Source organism: Polypterus senegalus, chromosome 3 (assembly GCF_016835505.1).
Source record: "Polypterus senegalus isolate Bchr_013 chromosome 3, ASM1683550v1, whole genome shotgun sequence".
NCBI lineage: Eukaryota > Metazoa > Chordata > Cladistia > Polypteriformes > Polypteridae > Polypterus > Polypterus senegalus.
In genome coordinates, this window is record NC_053156.1 from 13,485,829 (window position 1) to 13,507,188 (window position 21,360).

Here is a 21,360-nt window from a genome sequence, read left to right on the forward strand (position 1 = left end):
AGGGGGTTAAAATGCTAACATTTCTCAAAGTTATTGTCTGCGTTTACATGCATTTTTATTACTGTTTAATTTAATATTGTTTTTTTTTTGTATCAGTATACTGCTGCTGGATTATGTGAATTTCCCCTTGGTATTAATAAAGTATCTATCTATCTATCTATCTATCTATCTATCTATCTATCTATCTATCTATCTATCTACCAAAAAGACTTGAGGCTGGAATTGCTGACAAAGGTGCATCGACAAAGTATTGAGCAAACGCTGTGAATACTTCTGTACATGTGATTTCTCAGTTTTTTTATTTTTAATAAATTTGCAAAAACCTCAAGTAAACTTTTTTCACGTTGTCATTATGGGGTGTTGTGTGTAGAAATCTGTTGAAAAAAATGAATTTAATCCATTTTGGAATAAGGCTGTAACATAACAAAATGTGGAAAAAGTGATGCGCTGTGAATACTTTCCGGATGCACTGTATCTATCTATTATATAGTGCCTTTCATATCTATCTATCTATCTATCTATCTATCTATCTATCTATCTATCTATCTATCTATCTAATAATATAGAATTGAAATTATGTCATTCACTGTTCATAATTTAGTTTCATTGTATTTTGGTAGGGTAAAATAACAAAAACTAAAACTATACATTTAATTTCAGAACAGTAATTGCCTGGGTGTGAATTAAGACTTTAAATACTTAACAGAATAAACTGTCACAAATGTGTGCATTTGGAATATGGAGTACTGGGTAGATTTAAAAGTATAATACTTACAATGTATGGCAAACTCATTACAAAAATTTGAAGCAATAAACATTTCCTAAATGTAAGAATAAGAAAATACTCTAAAGAGCAGCTGAATGTTTTTTTTTTACAAAAATGATGCCAGCACTAAGCATGAAACTCATACTGTAAGCAAACCAGTAAAATAATTAAAGTAAAAAATGTAAATAGCAAATAGCAGCTGGACAGGACAAGGTCAGAACAGAGGGGTTCTTTCATCATTTTAGAGGTAGCAGAAGGGTCAAAGAAAAGTTAAAATTTAATAACAAAACGCGTATTTCAAAGATACGGCAAATGTAGAATAAGCTTAAGGTCAAATGAGGGATTCCCATTAGTCAATTTATATAATTTAAAAATTTAACCCCTGTAGTCTGGGTTTGCAATAAGGTCATTGGTCATTTTTGTGTGTTGTACAAGTCAACTAAAAATAAAATTGGCATCTGAAAAATAGCTTGGTTCTAAACACTAATAATTTAATAACCTCAAAATTTGGGAGGCAGCCAGCTAACTTGAGTGAACACAGAAAACAGCTATTTAACCAGCAGAGAAATACATTAGAGAGTGTGATTAAAAAGGTCTGTACATTTAAGAGTTTGGATGCAAAACTAAATCAGTATATTAGCAGGCATCATACAATCACAAGTCTTTACCAGTGGACTCGGAAAAAAATTGAACGGAACAGATGTTTAATGAAGTTTGATATCCATGTTAAACCCTGCATGTGGTAAGCATAAATATTCAATTGTATGACACTGTCATTTCTGGAGCAGGAAGTGTACCTTATCATTAGGACTTAGGAGTCTGTAGTGAACTAGAAGGTTCTGCTTAGCTCTAGAATGCACTCTTTAGGCTACGTCTGGAGAACCATGAGCAGTTTTAGCTTCTGTTTTGCAAGGCAGGCATTAAAGTAATGCACTGCAGAAAGCCCAAAAATGAGCTACTAGGTTGATTCAAGGACTACAACATTTGTGCTACGTATGATGACACAGGGACCCAAGGTTCTGCATTTGTCTATCTGCATAAAGTTTGCATTTTCTCCTCATGTCCATGTAGGTATTCTCCTTTTTTTGCATATCCAAATGGTACACAGTGTAGTTTATTGTGACCGGTATAAGTAAGTGTATGTTTGTGTCTATACAGTGTAAGTGTTCTTTGAACTTGAAATGAACTAAGTTTTACAGAATGAAGACTAAAGAGATAAAAGAATGAAACAAGTATTGTGAATGTCGTCTGTTTCTGTGAAATTAGTGCTTCAGTAAGAATAAGGAGATATAGGTGGAAACTTGTTAACAGTATATACTGATCATCCACACCATTAAGTAAAGTGAATAACATTTATTATCTTATTACAGTGCCACCAGTCAAAGGGTGAGATACAGTCATATGAAAAAGTTTGGGAACCTCTCTTAATTCTTTGGATTTTTGTTTCTCATTGGCTGAACTTTCTTTTAATATATGACACGCCTTATGGAAACAGTAGTATTTCAGCAGTGACATTAGGTTTATTGGATTAACAGAAAATATGCAATATGCATCATAAAATTAGACAGGTGCATAAATATGGGTACCCCAACAGAGATATGACATCAATACTTAGTTAAGCCTCCTTTTGCCAATCTAACAGCCTCTAGACGCCTCCTATAGCCTTTGATGAGTGTCTGGATTCTGGATGGAGGTATTTCTGACCATTCTTCCATACAAAATCTCTCCAGTTGAGTTCAATTTGATGGCTGCCGAGCATGGACAGCCTGCTTCAAATCATCCCATAGATTTTCGATGATATTCAAGTCAGGGGACTGTGACGGCCATTCCAGAACATTGTATGTACTTCTCCCTCTGCATAAATGCCTTTGTAGATTTCCAACTGTGTTTTGGGTCATTGTCTCGTTGTAATATCCAACCCCTGAGTAACTTCAACTTTGTGACTGATGCCTGAACATTTTTCTGAAGAATTTGTTGATGTTGGGTTGAATTCATCCGACCCTCGACTTTAACAAGGGCCTCAGTCCCTGAACTGGCCACACAGCCTCACAGCATGATGGAACCTACACCAAATTTGACAGTAGGTAGCAGGTGTTTTTCTTGGAATGCGGTGTTCTTCTTCCGCCATGCAAAGTGCTTTTTGTTATGACTAAATAACTCAATTTTTGTCTCATCAGTCCAAAGCACTTTGTTCCAAAATGAATCTGGCTTGTCTAAATGAGCATTGGCATACAACAAGCGACTCTGTTTGTGGCGTGAGTGCAGAAAGGGCTTCTTTCTCATCACCCTGCCATACAGATGTTCTTTGTGCAAATTGCTCTGAATTGTAGACCGATGTACAGATACACCATCTGCAGCGAGATGTTCTTGCAGGTCTTTGGAGATGATCTGTGGGTTGTCTGTAACCATTCTCATAATCCTGCGCATATGCCACTCCTGTATTTTTTCGGCCTGCCAGACCTGAGGTTGGTTTAACAGCAACTGTGCCTGTGGCCTTCCATTTCCTGATTCCATTCCTTACAGTTGAACCTGACAGTTTAAACCTCTGAGATGGCTTTTTGTAGCCTTCCCTTAAACCAGGAGACTCAACAATTTTTGTTTTCAGATCTTTGGAGAGTTGCTTTGAGGATCCCATGCTGTCTGTCACTCTTCAGAGGAGAGTCAAAGGGAAGGAAGCACAACTTGCAATTGACCACCTTAAATACCTTTGACCACTCATGATTGGATACTCCTGTCTATGAAGTTCAAGGCTTAACGAGCTCATCATACCAAGTAATCAGCATTGAGCAGTGACAGACATTTGTGCACAGCCAATTTTCACATTAGATTTAATTTCTTAGAACTAAATGCTGCTTCACTTAAAACCTTTGTTCAGAAAACACCCCAGTACTCCGATGTTCCTAGGAAATGAAAGACATACCACTGTTATCTTTCTGGTTGAAAGGAGAGTCAATTATTATGCAGGCTGAGAGGGGGCCCCAAACCTTTTCATATGACTGTATATTAGGCAGCAATTGAAAAGTCAGTTGTTGAAGGTGATGTTGTGGTAGCAAGAAAAATAGCAAACGTAATGATCTGAATGACTTTCAACTTCAACTTTATTGCCATAAGTACTCAATACAATGAAAATCTTATTCTGTGAGTTGTCCAGCAATAGACAAGAATGCACACCAACAGACAAGCATACACATCAATAAACTAAAATCACTCAGGTGAAAAAGAAATGCAAAAACAAACAGATGTAAGAGTGCACGTTCAAATAAATAATTGGTTCAGTGATAGCATAAGGGAGAGAACTGTCTTTTAGCCTTGCTGTTGTAGCAGCTACGCTCTTATAGCGTCTCCCTGATGGCAGTAGAATGAACAGTGGTGTTATAGATGTCCTCTACTGCTGTTCCAATAATATTTTGTGCCGATTTTAACACCCGCTGTAGTGCCTTGAAGTCCTGTGCTTTACTGTGCTCATACCAGACTGTGATAGAGCAGGTAAGGATACTCTCAATTGTTCATCTCTAGAAGTTGCTGAGGATAGTGCTTGGCATGCGAAACTTCCTCAGTCTTCTCAAAATATAGAAAAACTGCTGGGCTTTCCCTGCCAGGTCTGTGACATTGTTGGTCCAAGTGAGATGCTCAGAGATGTTAATGCCAACAAATTTAAATGTGGTCACCCTCTCTACCACAGTCTCTCCAATATACAGTGATGGGTTGTTGACCTCTCTTCCTCTATGCGTCAATAATCATCTCTGCTGGTGTTAAGAAAGAGCTTACTGACCTGACACCACTTAACAAGGCCAGCCTCCTCCCTCCTGTATGCTGACTTGTCACCCCCAGAAATCAGCCCAATGACGATGGTATCGTCAACAAAAATGTAATAATACCATTGTTATGCTGGGAAGTGACACAGTCATGGGTAAAGAGCGCGTACAGCATGGAACTCAAAACTTATCCTTGTGGGGCTCCTATATTTATGCTTGTTGTTTTGGAAATGTTGTTCCCCAGTCTGACTGAATGAGGGTCTGCCTGATAAAAAGACCAGGACCCAGCTGGAGAGAGTAGGTGGCATGCCTATAATGGAGAGCTTGTTGGTGAGCTTAGGTGGTATCACTAGAGTTAAAAACCGAGCTCTAATCAATAAACAGCAATCGGGCATAGCAGTCCTTGTTCTCCAGGTGTGTAAGGACTGTATGCAGTGTTGTGCTAACTGTGCCCTCTGTTGACCTATTTGGTCTAAAGTATAGGCAAACCATAGAGGGTCCATGGTGTTGGGTATGAATGTCTGAATGTGGCTCCTAATGATTTGCTTAAAGTATTTCATCACTATAGGAGTGAATGCAATGGGCTGGTAGTCATTCAAACAGTTAGCTTTGCTCTTTTTTGGTAGTGGGATATAATGGTGGCTGTTTTGTAGCAGGTGGGGATTGTGGCTTGCAAAAGGGAGAGGTTAAATATAGCAACCAGGACTGAAGCGCAAGCTTTAAACGTATGTCCAGCAATGTTATCAGGGCCAGCTGCCTTCCAGGGTTTTGTCTTCCTCGGAGACGTTTGCACATATGCGGATGATATATTGAACCCTCACTAGCCACCTTCCTGCACATTGACTCGGTGTTGTGGGATTCAAAGCAGGCATAGAATTCATCCGGAGAGAAATGGCTGTCTCTAGTTCTGCTTCTGTCTCTGTAATTTGTGATGTTTCCCAATCCCTACCACGTAGTCCAAGTGTCAGCCGTAGTGTAGTGACCTTCCAGTTTAAGTCTACATTTTTTCTTGGCGTCTCTAATAGCTCAGCATATATCTTGTACTCACTTGCATCCCCTGAGGCATATGCCTTGGAGGGAGCATGACTCTGAATTAATCCACGGATTATTGTTTGGATATGACCAGTGTGACGGACGGCCGGGGCCCATGCCCAGCCGGGACACCACTTCTGAATATGTTCCAAGGGAGCAAGCATGGACTGCATAGTACCTCCCCCAGACCACTTAGTGGGAGCCCTCCTGGGTGACTGTGGTGCCTCAGATACCCACAGGGATCCATGGGAGATGGAGTTCTCCACAGCCCTGTTAGGATCCGGCGTGGCCACCAGGAGGCGCTGCAGGGGTTCCTGGGCCTGTCTGGGTGCAATCGGAAGCAGGTGGTCAAGCACCTGAAGCACTTCTTGGCGAGCAATAAAAGGTGCCACCAGCCACCACTCTGGGAGCCGGTGTCAGGAGGAGGGAGATAATGCTGCCAAGGAGGAGTTTGACAATAGCAGCGGACTCAGGATAGAGCCTTATGGAACACCATATCGGATATCATGTGTCTTTGAGTTGTAATTACCACAACTAACAAAGAATTTTCTCCCTGCCAGGTAGGATTCAAACCAATTTAAGACACTGCCAGAAAGGCCCACCCATTGACTAAGGCGATTTCTAAGAATATTATGATCAGTGGTGTCAAATGCGGCACTCAGACTAGACCATAGGTTCCCATCCTTTTTTGGGTCAGAGCCCACTTTTTCAAAAAGTGATTGGATCACACGCCCCTTGGGTGAACTATACTATACTATACTATTTTTTGAAAAACAAGAACAGATTTTTTAAATTATTTTATTAGAAGATATTAACAATATTGGTGTATTGCTCAAAGTATGATTAAAACAATATATATTATCAAAAAAATGAATATATTATTAATAGTGAGAGGGCTGAGCTTGGTGTGATGACACAAATCTTTCGATGTTTGGTGCCATTTTTGTCATCAGCAATCTTAAATCACTGCATTCCACTATTGACAATCTGTTTTGTTTTCTTTGTTAACAGATTGTTGACCATGCTAAATCCTCTTTCAGCTAAATATGATGATGGGAGACTTGTAGATCGTCTAATTCATGTTGCCATCAGGGAAAAGTAGTGTTTCTTCCCAATGAAGAGGTCTAGCCGTGAGAATTAAAAGATTTGTTGTTTGGTGAAAGTGAAATCCACATATGCGAGTAGCAGAGACACGAATTGGCTGGCATGTAGTGCAGGCAGGGGGGTTGGTGAGCAAAGCCCCCTAGTTTTTAATAAGTAGGTCCATGTAAGTTTTCCTTTGAATGTGATCTGTAGGTACCGCACTGTAATTTTAGGTTTACACTTGCTCTGAAGGAATTACGAAACAATCTGGTATTGATTTAAAAACTTCTCACGTATTTATAGTAACGTTCAATGAACCTGTCAAAACAGGCATAGATTTGGTCCTCAGCAATCTTTTAAGGACTTGCATGATCTGAGAATGCATGAGTTGTGCAACTTTGTAAATATAATGTACCAATACCTACTATTTAATACGGACGGGTCTTTCTTATTGGACATTTAGATTGATTGGTTGAAACATGAGTTCAATGATTTTTAGTATTAATAAAACTTTTCAGTGCGTTCTTGCGAGTATTGCCCAAGGGGGCAGCGGTTGGTCCTCAATGCCCCCTTAATATGTCTTGGACTAGAAATGCCTCCTTAGATTTCTTCAGTGCCAACAGGTAGGGGAGTATCGCCCCCGTTGGGAACCTTAGGGCTAGACTGTCTGGTCTGATCTACACAAGAGCACAAATTTCTGAAAAAACTTAATGCTGGCCATTGGAGAAAGGTGTCGGAACACACAGTGCATTCCACCGAAAGCACCTACAATGTGAGGGTCTCAGTTGGACCATGGGGCAGTTGAAGAAAGTAGACTGGTCTGATGAATAAAATGTATTTTTTAGACCATGTTGACATGTGTATGTGTCATTTACCTCGGAAAGAGATAGCAGCACTAGGCACTAAGGGAAGATGGCAAGCTGGCGGAGGTAATGTGATGCTCTAGGCAATGTTCGGCTGGGAAACCTTGTTCTCTCATTCATGGCAGCGGTACTCCCTGATGGAAGTGACTTCTTTCATCAGGATATTGCACCCTGCCACACTACAAAAGTTATTCAGGAGGAGTAAGTTGAAGTTGTTGACTTGGCCTACAAATTCCTCAGATCTCAACCTAATTGAGTGTCTGTGAGATGTGTTAGAAAAGCAAGTCTGGTCCATGGAGGCTCCATCTTGCAGTTTAAAGGACTTTTAATGGACCTGCTGCGAACATCTTGGTGCCAGCTAGCACAGGACACCTTGTGATGTCTTGTGGAGTCCATGAATCGACAGGTCAAAGCTATATTGACAAGAGAGACCTATACGACATTAGGCAGGTACTTCTAATGCTGTGGCTGATCAATGTATGAAGCTGTTTCTTCACATTCAAAAAACTGTAGCTGTTTGAAAGAATTTACCACTTGTCATCAATGAAATTGGGAATTTGAAGTCCTTTGAAATATTTTTTTGGAAGCATTAGGTGAATAGGAAATGATGAGTATTGTTGGGCTGAATTAATTTTTCAAACCTTTTTAATACATTGTTGTTTTACATAAGACAAGTCATTAACAAATCAAAAAGCAGAAAACTAGACTCAAATCCACAACAGAAACATCAAAACAAAAAATGTTTTTCAAAGATTAACAGTCTCATTTAAAAAAAATAAAAGAGGGGTGATTCACAAAAAGGGAGATGTGGTAAAAGCTAATGCCACAGCAATTTGGTTATGACAACAAGTGTATTTAAATAGGATTGTCAGGTTATTGCTGACCTGACCGTACAGCCCTAAATAAGTAATTCTGGGGTATAGGGGCTGGGAAAAATCACAAACATCACAAAAAAATAGAGAAAAAGTGATGGGGAATAATTACAAAAAAATGAAAAGACTGAAAATCAAAAAGCTGTCACATCTTTTCAGAGCAGGCCCTGATGGATACCCAGAAGCATTTTATGAAATGCTATCTAATAAAGGAAGTCTGTGAATGCGTACTGTCTTCTATTTGAAACATTATATCAGGCATCAATCATGATCTTTCCAAGAAAAATAAGAACCTATTACAATATGAATACAACATAATCTTTTCATTATAAAAACAACTGTAACTATGCAAAGACTAAAGTAACAAGAATGGAAGAGGTTCTCCTATCTATAATTCCAAACTAAATTTATAAATAAGAGACAAACCTAAACTAATTTTAAACTAAACAATTTCTCAGAAGCTTTCATGTGAATAATTTAAATTCATCTCAGCCTTACAGGTATGGGTGTGCCATATACATATTGTTTGTTGCCCAGTAGTAATATTGAAAACCAGGTAAAGGTAGATGGTTCGGTGGCAACTTGGCGACAGTCAACTTGGCGAAAAGACAACCTGGCGAAAAAACAAGTCAGTGAAAGACAACTTCGCAAAAGAAAATTCGGCGAAGAAACAACTTGGCGAAATAGCACAGGGCGCAAATTAGGATCAAATCCTGGGCAGGGCATCAGCCCACCGCACTTTATATGTTATAAATAATGTAATATAATTTTATTTGTCTATTGTGTATGTGTAGTGAAGGGAGAACAACATATAAAGTATACAATATTTGAATATATTAGAATAAGCACCAGGAATATATATTATTAACTTGTTTGTGATATGTTTTCTTGAAAGTGGTATTTGTCTTCACTTCATTATATTCTCTATTCATTTTGTTTTCTTATACAGTACAATTGTTTGTCTTATTTATTAGATGCCCAGTTTCATTTGCAAATTATTGTGAGTGAAAATATTTATAGACTGATTTTGGTCACCTAAACTAATACCTGACTTCTAAAGCGAGTAAGAGTGTAGCATCTTTGTCAGAGAAAAAGGCCAGATTGTTACGCTGTATTCATTTTAATGAAAGTGATTTTCCCAATTACTGTTGAATGGATAAGATGCCAGCTTGCAAGCCCTTGTTTGATAAATTCCAGAAAGGGTGGTAGAATTTAGTTTTGTAGGAATAGGTCATTAAATGGCAATTGGACTGCTTGTGTAAACTTAAACTGTAAACCGGAAGTTTTCAAAATGAAACTTCCATGAGGGAGGTTGATGGGAAATACTTTTATCTTGTTCGAATCAATTTTTGACACAAATAATTTTTGGAATGTATCCATCGTATTTAGGTAGATAGATAGATAGATAGATAGATAGATAGATAGATAGATAGATAGATAGATAGATAGATACTTTATTAATCCCAAGGGGAAATTCACATAATCCAGCAGCAGTATACTGATACAAAGAAACAATATTAAATTAAATAGTAATAAAAATGAAGAAAAAAAAATGAAAAAAATAAAAATAAAAAAGCAGACAATAACTTTGAGTAATGTTAGCATTTACTCCCCCGGGTGGAATTGAAGAGTCGCATAGTGTGGGGGAGGAACGATCTCCTCAGTCTGTCACTGAAGCTACTCCTCTGCCTGGAGATGATACTGTTCAGTGGATGCAGTGGATTATTCATGATTGACAGGAGTTTGCTTAATGCCCATCGCTCTGCCACAGATATTAAACTGTCAATCTTTACTCCTACATTAGAGCCTGCCTTCTTAACAAGTTTGTCCAGGCGTGAGGCGTCTTTCATCTTTATGCTGCCACCCCAGCACACCACCGCGTAGAAGAGGGCACTCGCCACAACCGTCTGGTAGAACATCTGCAGCATCTTATTGCAGATGTTGAAGGATGCCAACCTTCTCAGAAAGTATAGTCTGCTCTGACCTTTCTTACATAGAGCATCAGTATTGGCAGTCCAGTCCAATTTATCATCCAGCTGCACTCCCAGATATTTATAGGTCTGTACCCTCTGCACAGTCACCTCTGATGATCACAGGGTCCATGAGGGGCCTGGGCCTCCTAAAATCCACCACCAGTTCCTTGGTTTTGCTGGTGTTAAGATGGTTTGAGTCGCACCATTTAACAAAGTCTTTGATTAGCTTCCTGTACTCCTCCTCCTCCTGCCCACCCCTGATGCAGCCCACAATAGCAGTGTCATCAGCGAACTTTTGCACGTGACAGGACTCCGAGTCATATTGGAAGTCTGATGTATATAGATTGAACAGGACCGGAGAAAGTACAGTCCCCTGCGGCGCCCTGTATTGCTGAACACAATGTCAGACCTGCAGTTCCCAAGACGCACATACTGAGGTCTGTCTGTAAGATAGTCCACAATCCATGCCACCAGGTGTGAGTCTACTCCCATCTCAGTCAGCTTGTCTCTAAGGAGCAGAGGTTGGATGGTGTTGAAGGCACTAGAGAAGTCCAAAAACATAATTTTTACAGCACCACTGCCTCTGTCCAGGTGGGAGAGGGATAGGTGTAGCATATAGATGATAGCATCCTCCGCTCCCACATTCTCCTGGTATGCGAACTGCAGAGGGTCAAGGGCGTGGCGGACCTGTGGCCTCAGGTGGTGAAGCAGCAGCCGCTCCATGGTCTTCATCAGATGTGACGTCAAAGCAACAGGCCTGAAGTCATTCAGCTCACTAGGACGTGATACTTTTGGGACTGGGGTGATACAAGATGTTTTCCAAAGCCTTGGGACTCTCCCCTGTTCCAGGCTCAGGTTGAAGATGCGCTGTAGAGGACTCCCCAGTTCCAACGCACAGGCCTTCAGCAGTCGTGGTGATACTCCATCTGGACCCACTGCTTTGCTGGCACGGTCTTTTCAGCTCTCTGCTTACATGGGCTGCTGTAATTGTGGGTGTGGATGTCTCACCTATGCTGATATCAGCAGGAGGACGGTTGGAGGATGCAGTACTCCGAGGTGAGAGTGGGTTAGGATGATCAAACCTATTTGATCATTGTGGAGCAATATGTACAAATTAATTATGTAAAGCAACAAATCCATACTTTAGAATCCCCTAAATCTCTCAGACTGTATAAGGCACTAGTGAGACCACATCTGGAGTATTTTGTGTGGTTCTGGTCACCACACTAAGAGAAAGACATAGCAGCAACTGAAGCCATACAGAGGAGAGCAATCAAGTGCATCCTAGGACTTAAGGACATGTTCTACTGTGACAGACAGTTTTTATCAAAGGAGAGTGTGTGGAGACCTAATCCAGGTCTTCAAAATTCTAAAAGCCATAGTAAATCAAGTAAGTCTAGCAGAATTCTTTAAACTTCGAATCACTCACTTAAGGGTACCAGTAGAAATTAAGGGGAAGTGCATTTAGCCAGGAGGCACTTCTTAACTCCAAGAGTGTAGGAGTTTTCAGATAATCTAAATGGATTGGCAGATAATCTAGAATCTGTTGAATCATCAAAGAGGGACTTGGACAGTGTATATAGGCTTGGGCAGATTTGTGGCAGATGAAATTTAATGTCAGCAAATGTAACGTATTACATGTACTAAATAAAATGTGAGGTTAGAATACTCAAAGGGAGGTCTGAAAATCAAAAGTATACCTTATGAAAAGGATTTAGGAGTCTAAGTGGACTCATCATTATCAATTGCCAGACAATGTTCAGAAACCGTTAAGAAGACTAATACAATGTGAAGTTATAAAGAGCCCTGATGTGTAGAGTACAAGTCCAAGAAGGTTATGCTGAAGCTTTATAACACACTGGTGAGACCTCATCTGGACTACTGTGGGCAGTTTTGGTCTCCAGGCTACAAAAAGGACATAATGGCACTAGAAATTCTCCAGAGAAGAACGACGAGGCTGATTCCAGGGATTCAGAGGATGAGTTATGTAAAAAGATTAAAATAGCTGATCCTTTACAGTTTAAGCAAAAATATTAAGAAAAATGATTGAAGTGTTAAAATTAGTGCAGTGGATCAGACTGATATTTTAAAATGAGTTCATCAAGAACATGGGGACACAGTTGGAAACTTATTAAGGGTAAATTTTACACAAACATTAAGATGTTTTTCTTTACACAGAGAACCAAAGACAAATGGAATAAGCTACCAACTAATGTGGTAGAAAGTAGGACTTTACTGACTTTCAAAACTAAGGGTTTTTTTTGGAAGAATTAAGTGGATAGGACTGGCACGCTTTGTTGGGATGAATGACATGTTCTCATCTACATTGTTCCAATGTTCTAATGAATCTGGAACAAAATACTGAGTCGTGGAGTTGGAGCAGAAACTTTGACAACCTTTAAGAAGTATCTGAATGAGATATTGGGGCATCTTAGCAATTACCTAAACAAAATAGTTTGATGGGCTCAAGTGTCTCCTATTGTTTGTCAAATTTCTCATGTACTTATTTTTTACCAACCAAATGGACAAGTAAGTGGCTAGTGGGTCAGCTGAAGTGGTATAAAGAGGTAGGGAGTCCTAGAGGGAAAGAGCTAACAGTTTGCTTGTATTAGTTTAGGCTTCAGGGTTAGAATGTAGTAATTTGTTGCATTTTGGATTTGTTAAATTTACACAGAGGTGGCAAATAGGAATTCTCATCAAACCCTGTTAAATGTATTTTCTGTCTTTAGTAAATTTGTTTTTATCAGGTAAGTTAAATTCTGTATACAAGTGGTGCTTTACCGAGCAACATGATGGGAGATTAAAATGCATGATTCATTTCAGATCATTTTTTATTTTTCTTAACAAAACAGATTTAAATGCTTTATTTTAGGTATAATTTTGTTTCATTTTTTTAGAAACATAGTTTTTATATAGAATTTTGATTAATGCCTATCTGGACGTTCAGCTATCACCATTTATAATGATTTTGCAACTTCTGAGATGCTGGCAAGTGTTAGTGGCTGATACAGCTCTTTGATAAAAGACATTTAACTAATGATCTAAATATGACTTTCAAAGGTGGCCAAACCTAATCTAAATACTGCTCTAATGGGTATAAAAGCCAGTTTTGCAACTTATGGAGGAAATCAAAAGTCCAGTGTTTTTCTTTGAGGCTTCTCCTTAATACAGTACCTCAGAGTACCCATAATGCAAGCCTTTTTAATAGATTTACTGTGTTTAATTACTCCTTATTTTGCATGTAATATTTTGGTGAAATGTTTTATGTTGGTAATATTAACACATGATTATTTATTTAATTGTAATTCCTGTCACCCTATGATACCAAGACTGATCAGCAGTATGCTTTTGACTGCACACATAAAAGCAGGCCCCAGCAACACCTGTCTGACCTCCAAAATTCACTTATGTTCAGCTCTTGTAACTCTTTACAATATAAAGAGAAACGTCAAGAAATAGCAGTAGAATAATGTAGCTTGCAGTTTTATTTTGTCAGTTAAAGTAGATCCAAATAACGAGAACTGCTGTGTGTCCCTTACTGTTCTCTCAGTCCATGATTAACAATGTTGTACGCTATTTAATTTTGATCACTGCTCTCCTGAATATTTGTCTTCTCTTTGTAGACCCTAAGAGCTGCAGGCAAAACCTACATGATCTTTTTTGTGCTAGTCATCTTTGTGGGATCTTTTTACCTGGTTAACTTGATCTTAGCTGTGGTGGCTATGGCCTATGAAGAGCAGAATCAGGCAACGCTGGAGGAGGCAGAGCAGAAGGAGGCTGAGTTCAAGGCCATGCTTGAACAGCTGAAGAAACAGCAAGAGGAAGCACAGGTCTGTTTGATACATAATCTCACATTTTCACGTATAATTTTTTTTTAATCAAATACATGTAAAATTCCATTACAACGAACTGCCAGGGACCTAAAAAATATTTCTGTAGATTCTGTATTTGTCACTATAGTGCTTTCTTTCACTTGCGTCCAGGTGTTTACAATCATTCCAATAGCTTCTTTCGCGTTAATTTTCATCTCCTTCTTTATATAAGTTATGCTGACGAGAATTGTTCTCAGCATTTCCTTGCGATAATACACTTTCAGGGTGCGAATCATGCCCAAATCCAGTTTTTTAAAGCACTAGGGTGGGAGGAATTCAACGCAAACATTATCTAAATGTGGAAGCATGTTGTAGACATCATCCTTTTCTTCTTCTTCTTCATATTGTGAGGTTTCTGAACTCTTTTGGGATTCCCCCCACACCCCACCCAACGGGCCGACACGCCGAAGTGCATCCAGAAGTGCGATTGCCGAGTCTGGGGAAGATTGTTAGTCCGTTGCTGAGGCAGGGCCCTGCATTGAAATGTCACAGAAGCAAATAATAAAAGATTGAGTCCCAGTACTTTAGCAAAACCAGCTTTATTCAGCTTGAAACAGGAACAGCACGGTTATTTATTGATCTGCCACTCTCCTATAGTCAGACACAGCAGTCAAGCAGGGTTATGGTCAGATTAGTGGCCAAGTAATCCTGTTCCTTGCATTAACAATGTTCCTTGCATCACCCATCAAGATCTTTTCTGTTTGCTTCAGTGAAGAGCCGCAGTAGAGCTGTGAGCCGGCTGTTGCCTCGGCAATGGATAAGCAGTCTTCCACAGACGCAGTGATCACACTTCGGGACGCTCTTCGGCATGTTGTCCACTTGGGGGAAGTCCCAAGAGAGTTTAGAAACCTCACATTTTCTTGAATGAGTGCCACATTAATAAGAATGTTTCCTGAACGAGCATCACTGAACCACATAAAAACGGCTTTTTCGACATCTTCAAATGCAGCAGTTCACATATGTTTGCAACCCGAGATTTTTCTACTGTTTTTGCTTAACAGTGTTGATGGCGAAATTCCGAATTCACTGGCAATGTTTTTTTTCTTTTTGCCGTAATTGAGATCTGCAAAAAATTAGTTTTTTTTTTTCCTAATATGAACTGTTATCATTTTTTCGTGTCTGTCGTTTCTATGGGAAAGTGACATTGAGTTAAATTCCAGTGGATGTTTTTCAGATGTTGACGAGCAATAAGCAAAAGATATCACTGAAAACGACCGAAAACAAAAACAGCAAAAAAGAAAAAAAAAATGTTTGTGTTTGTGGATCGTTGTGCACAACTGAGCTGCGGCCACAGAACTAACTGCTCTGCGGATGATTCATTCAGGCATGTCAAGGTCTTTTGGGCACTTCGTTGTAATGAAAGTATCTGCTGAATGTATTTCGTAGTAACAAGATTTATATAGACTCGTGTCATATGGAGAATCTGTCGGGACCATAAAAATACTTTGTTGTAATTGAAATTTCTTTGTAAAGATATTCATTGTAACAGAATTTTACTTGTATAACATAATTACTGTTACTCTGCTAGATAGTAATGTGATCTTCAGGAAACTGTAAACCCACATTTTTCTTTACTCCCTATTTCATTAGGCAGCAGCAATGGCTACATCAGCTGGTACAGTCTCAGAAGATGCAGTAGAAGATGATGGTGGAGGAAGAATGTCCCGTAGTTCATCTGAGATCTCAAAACTGAGTTCCAAGAGTGCCAAAGAGCGACGCAACCGCAAAAAAAAGTGGCGACAGAAAGAACAGTCCCGGGGTGAAGAAAAGGGGGACAGTGAGAAGTTTGTCAAGTCAGAGTCTGATGATGGTATTAAAAGAAAGTTCCGCTTCCCAGGGGACAACCGACGTCTTTCCATCATGAATCAGGTATATTTCAGAAAAACTATTTTCAGATGAATGGTACAATATGGAATTATGCATCTCTTCAGAACCAACACAATTATAGTGCCTATAAATACAGCATTCTCTTTCTATGTAGAATGAAACATCTGGTCTTATGACCCTGAAAATAATTCAGAGTCTTGACTACAGCTGACCCTAGCATGGGGATAAAAGCAGTCTGTGTGTTCAGGAGGAGAGTTGGTGATAAAAGATTGGCCAGGGCAGAAGGTGAGGTAGAGAGAAAGATGTAGGGTCAAAAAGGGGGATGTTTTTGGGGTTCTTGGTAGGTGAGCTTCCCCACTAGACCAGCAATGTCCCATTTTGCACTTCCCAAATAGGTAGTAGGAGTTTTGCTACTGTTGTCTGACTGACTTGTCGCTTCGTTCTGTTATCCTTGATTATCACTACTTTGAGTTTATTTAGTGAAGAAAAGAATGATTTATGCTTACTTCTTGCCTACCTGATGGTGCTCTCAGGCTATGTCCACACTACCATGTTTTCATTTAAAAATGCAGACATTAGTCTGTTGTTGCCTTTCATCCACACTACACTGGTGTTTGTAATCCACGAAAATGCAAAATTTTGAAAATACCCTACAAAGCCATATACAGTACTTCCTGAGAACTCTGGCTTAGAATTGCACTGTAAATTTCTAAAAGCATAGACTCTAATCGCACTTTTATGTGCTGTGGCGAAGGCGCTATATAGGGTTGACCTGACACAGACTGACAATGGAGGCATGTAAAAATGAAAAGATGTATTTTCTTCAGCTAGGAGCCACGTCTTCCCCGTGTCCCTCAGCCCAAAAACACAAAAACACAAAGCAAAACACTACCACAAAACATTCTTCTTTCTCCTCCTCTCCTCCAAGGCAGCAGCAGCAGCAGCAGCAGCTTCTGCTTCTTCTTCTTCTTCTTCTTCTTCTTCTTCTTCTTCGTCCTCCTCCTCCTCCTCCCGACTCTGGCGCCCGGAGTAGTGACTGTCGGCTCCTTTTATAGTCCATCCAGAAGTGCTGCAGGTGCTTGTTGACCTACTTCTGGCTGCAACTCTGGGTGTGGCTGTGTTCCCACCCAGATGGGCTCGTTAAGCTATGCAGCTCCCCCTGGTGGTGGCCACGGAGCCCAACAGGAATGAGCTCTGATGTTCCAAAGTATTGGCCCCGATGTAACCCAGGGGGCTGCCAACAAGTGTCTGGGGGACGTAGCATGCATCCCATGACTGATCTCCCAGATCCAATGTCAAAGGGGCGTCCTGACCGGGCATGGGTCCTGGCCATCTGCCACAGTGCTTGTGCTTATTACGTAGCCCTTGGTTGATTAGATCCTGCTCATTATGACATCTCATCATCTGACTGATCACCCTTCACAGAGGAACACCATATTCCAACATAACAGACACTGAGGAGTTGCTTTCCATGACACTTCTTATGTTGGTTACCTGTATGCATCTAAATTGCATTTTGTACAGTTTGAATGCTGCATACATGCACAAAAGGGCAATAATTTACTGGTTGCTATGGTGCTGAGGTTAATCCCACACCAGGGGTCAGTGCCACCCCTTTGTGGATTTTTCCGTGTAGGTAATGACTGCACCATATGCAATATCAGTCACTTTAGTCTGGACGGAGATACTTTCATTAACAATGTCAAGACAGTTGTGTGGTCAAAGGTTCTTTTTGTTTAAAAGCACCATTTTTAAATGAAAAGGTAGTAGTGTAGACATAATCACAGTGTGGGGGCCTTCCTGTTAAAACACCTTTATGCAAACAAAATACTAGAAGAAACTGCATTAATCGCATGGTAAACATATCATTTTTAATTTGATGATGCAAGAGATTGCAGTTAATTTACAACTAGTGTTTTTTATGTTTCATGAAATAATAATAACAGTAACTTTTTCCGTGTAGTCTCTTCTCAGCATTCCTGGATCTCCATTTCTGTCCCGGCACAACAGTCGCAGTAGTATCTTCAGCTTCAAGGGACGGTCAAAGGATGCTGGATCAGAGAATGAATTTGCAGATGATGAGCACAGCACTGTGGAGGAGAGCGAGGGTCGTCGCGACTCTTTGTTCATTCCAGTCCGTCGCAATAGCTACAGTGGCAACAGCCAGGGCAGCCGCTCATCACGCATCATCCCTGTCCTTCCCCACAATGTCAAGAGGAACAGCACAGTTGACTGCAATGGTGTGGTCTCCTTAATCGGCGGGCCTGCTCCATCTCTGCCTGGTGGACGACTTCTGCCTGAGGTGATAATAGATAAGGCAGCTACTGATGACAGTGTAAGGAAGTCAATGTGCAGATCAGTCTAGGCATGGCGGTCTTAACCTCTTTCTCCTTTTCTGTATGCCGCCCTCCCAATCAAGAAAAAAAATTGAAACCAATCTAACTTTAGTTTATTTTTTGTTGAGTTTTGTTAATTTGAGTATAGACCAGGGGTTTTTAGGGTTTCCAAAAATTTAAAGCAAAACAGTTTTAAACTTTCAGGGCTGAGCAAATTTCTGGTTAAGTTGCCAAAATGAAGGGCAAAGCTTCAGCATTTTATTTATGATGGTTTGCCAGAGGGTATCAGATGAATGCCAAGAGAGTGCAGATTTATCCTGCATGTTGTATTTTTAACATGCCACAGATGCTCATCTTAGATATAATTACCAATACAATACACAATCTTAAACTATACAAAGATGCACACTAACAGCCTTGAAATTGTACAAATGGGATATCAGTCTGCTGTACTTTGGGATCAGATATGTTTTAGACCATATGCATCTCCTGCTTGACTGGCAGTAATAAGGATTAATCCTTACAGCACTCATGCCAGGTGTGCATTGAACTTCATTTAAGGCCATTGTCATTTCAAATACTTTTATTACATAGTGATTCTTTTATCTCCACACCGACCAATTAAATCCGGAAATTCAAACACAATGTTTACGATGTGCTGACTTCCATTTGACACTGTACCCTATACATGAGGCAGTACCTGTACTGTGCCACCCCTATTTGTCCTTGACCTTAGCCTCAATTTGCTCAGACATTCAATCCTCAAGCCTTAAAAAGGCCTTAGAAAGGATAGAGGCAATTCTGTAATATGCAGCTTTAAACTAAGGAACTAATAAACCCTGTGGACTAAAATGATTATTCTTTCTACTAACTGTTTACTCTTTCCTACTTTCTCATCTGCCTGTCTTGAACTAGTTTACTTTGATTGAAAACCTATTTTCCAGTAAACTCTTTCTACCTGAAAAGCTGAGACCAGTAGCTTTGTGAATGCATGAATCTCTTCTTGGTGTTCAGCTCTCCTCCTTTGAGTGCTTCATCTGTAGTTTATATTCATCTGTGTTATGCAGTTTCACCTCCAACACTAAGTGTAATGTACAGTATTGTTTTTGCACAGTATAGTTTTTAAAATTTTAAGATTTGTGACAGACGGATATCAGCAAGAGTGAATGGGAAGGTTTACAGGACGGTAGTGAGACCAGCTATGTCATATGGGCTGGAGACGGTGGCACAGGAGACAGAGCTGGAGGTGGCAGAGTTAAAGATGCTAAGATTTGCATTGGGTGTGACGAGGATGGACAGGATTAGAAATGAGGACATTAGAGGGTCAGCTCAAGTTGGACGGTTTAGAGACAAAGTCAGGGAGGCGAGATTGCGTTGGTTTGGACCTGAGCAGAAAGGAGATGAGGGGTGTAATGAGTGAAGGGTGCTAAGGATAGAGCTGCCAGGGAAGAGGAGAAGCGGAAGGCCTAAGAAAAGGTTTATGGATGTGGTGAGAGAGGACATGCAGGTGATAGGTGTAACAGAACATGATGCAGAGTACATAAAGATATGAAAGAAGATGTTCCACTGTGGCAACCCCTAACGGGAGCAGCCGAAATAAGAAGGAGATTTTAAAAGGATAAAAACAACCTATGCCATTTTAGGTAGGTTAGACCATTCGCCGCAGTTCATAGTAGTGTTCTGTTTAAGTCTTCACCACCCTAAAATCGTACCAGACCTCACAAAGTAGGAGTTCAGTTATTCATATTAGACTATAATTTGATGATTTTTGTCTCTTCCAGTGAAGAGTGGCAGCAGGTCATTTCCCAGCTAATTCAAACAAATAAATAATCCATCCTCAGTCTTTCTGATATAACTGAATTATTCTTTATCTGCAGACAGAAAAGTATGCTGCAGCTATGCAGCATTTCAAGGAGGAAAGCTAAACAGGCCCCCAATTAAAAAGGGGGACTAAATAAAAATTCAGTGGTAGTGTAGTTCCACACTGATATTTACACTGTTGATGCAGCTAAGTGGTCTATTGCTCTGTACCTTCATCTGTCTTTTTCCAGTATTAGAACCCTGACACTCTGGCAGGGGTATTCTGTTTATGTAGCTAGCATGATGATCTCAATTCTGTGAATTTCCAACTGTGTGTCTCTAACTTAGCATGGAAGTGACTTTCAATCTCTATGTGCACGATGCATGCCAATTAAAATGGAAACATCAAGGATAGAGCAACAAGTTACTGTATGAGAATAATGAATCCAATAAAAAACAAGCGCCACACCACAAGCAGTAGGCTCACCACGTCGTGTTTTAGATAAAACGGTTCGGTGGCAACTGGGCGACAATCAACTCGGCGTAAAGACAACTTAGCGAAAGGACAACTTGCCGAAAGACAATTCGGCGAAATACAACTCAGCGACATCCTTTACCAGTTAGGTTCAAAGAGATTTTTTAATTATATTTAAATGACAACGTGAATTAAAGTGTTGAACATAAATGTATATAATTGATGAACGAACTTGATTCCGCAGATGGAACAAACTCTCTTACATTATCTTCTGCAACCAAAGTTGCTAATCTTTTATATAAATTGTATTGATTGTAATCATATGATAACGTTATTTAGAATACAAAAGGTGACCTGCGAGTACGACTTAAGGAATATCTTTACTCTCAACGTAATGGGACACTCATAAAGCAGGTGATTCTGTGGATTTTCCGGCGCCCTACATTGTCATTTAAATATCATTAAAAAATCTCTTTGAACCTAACTATTACCTAACTGGTAAAGGATGTCGCCCAGTTGTCTTTTCGCCGGGTTGTCTTTCGCCCAGTTGCCTCTGAACGATACTGGATATCTCTTGTGCAATTAGATGGACAATTTGAGAAACTGCTATGTTATTCCAGAATCAGTGTGAGAGTTTAAATGACTTAGGTGACATTAAAACTGATCATTTCTTTCTCAAGTTGTGTGATAAGACAGCTTTAACTCA

General features: G+C 39.9%; 1 protein-coding gene across 4 annotated transcripts in view; it reads left to right on the forward strand.

Annotated features, from left to right (window-relative positions):
• LOC120524854 (sodium channel protein type 8 subunit alpha) overlaps positions 1–21,360 on the forward strand; it is a 331,764-nt gene that overhangs the window by 206,295 nt on the left and 104,109 nt on the right. For 2 of the 4 annotated variants that reach the window (XM_039746647.1, XM_039746646.1), the window contains exons 10-12: positions 13,968–14,174; positions 15,807–16,085; positions 18,007–18,378. In XM_039746647.1, the coding sequence (XP_039602581.1) occupies positions 13,968–14,174; positions 15,807–16,085; positions 18,007–18,378 (858 nt within the window). The remainder of the gene's footprint in view (positions 1–13,967; positions 14,175–15,806; positions 16,086–18,006; positions 18,379–21,360) is intronic. The other 2 variants (XM_039746649.1, XM_039746648.1) reach the window with 1 other exon arrangement.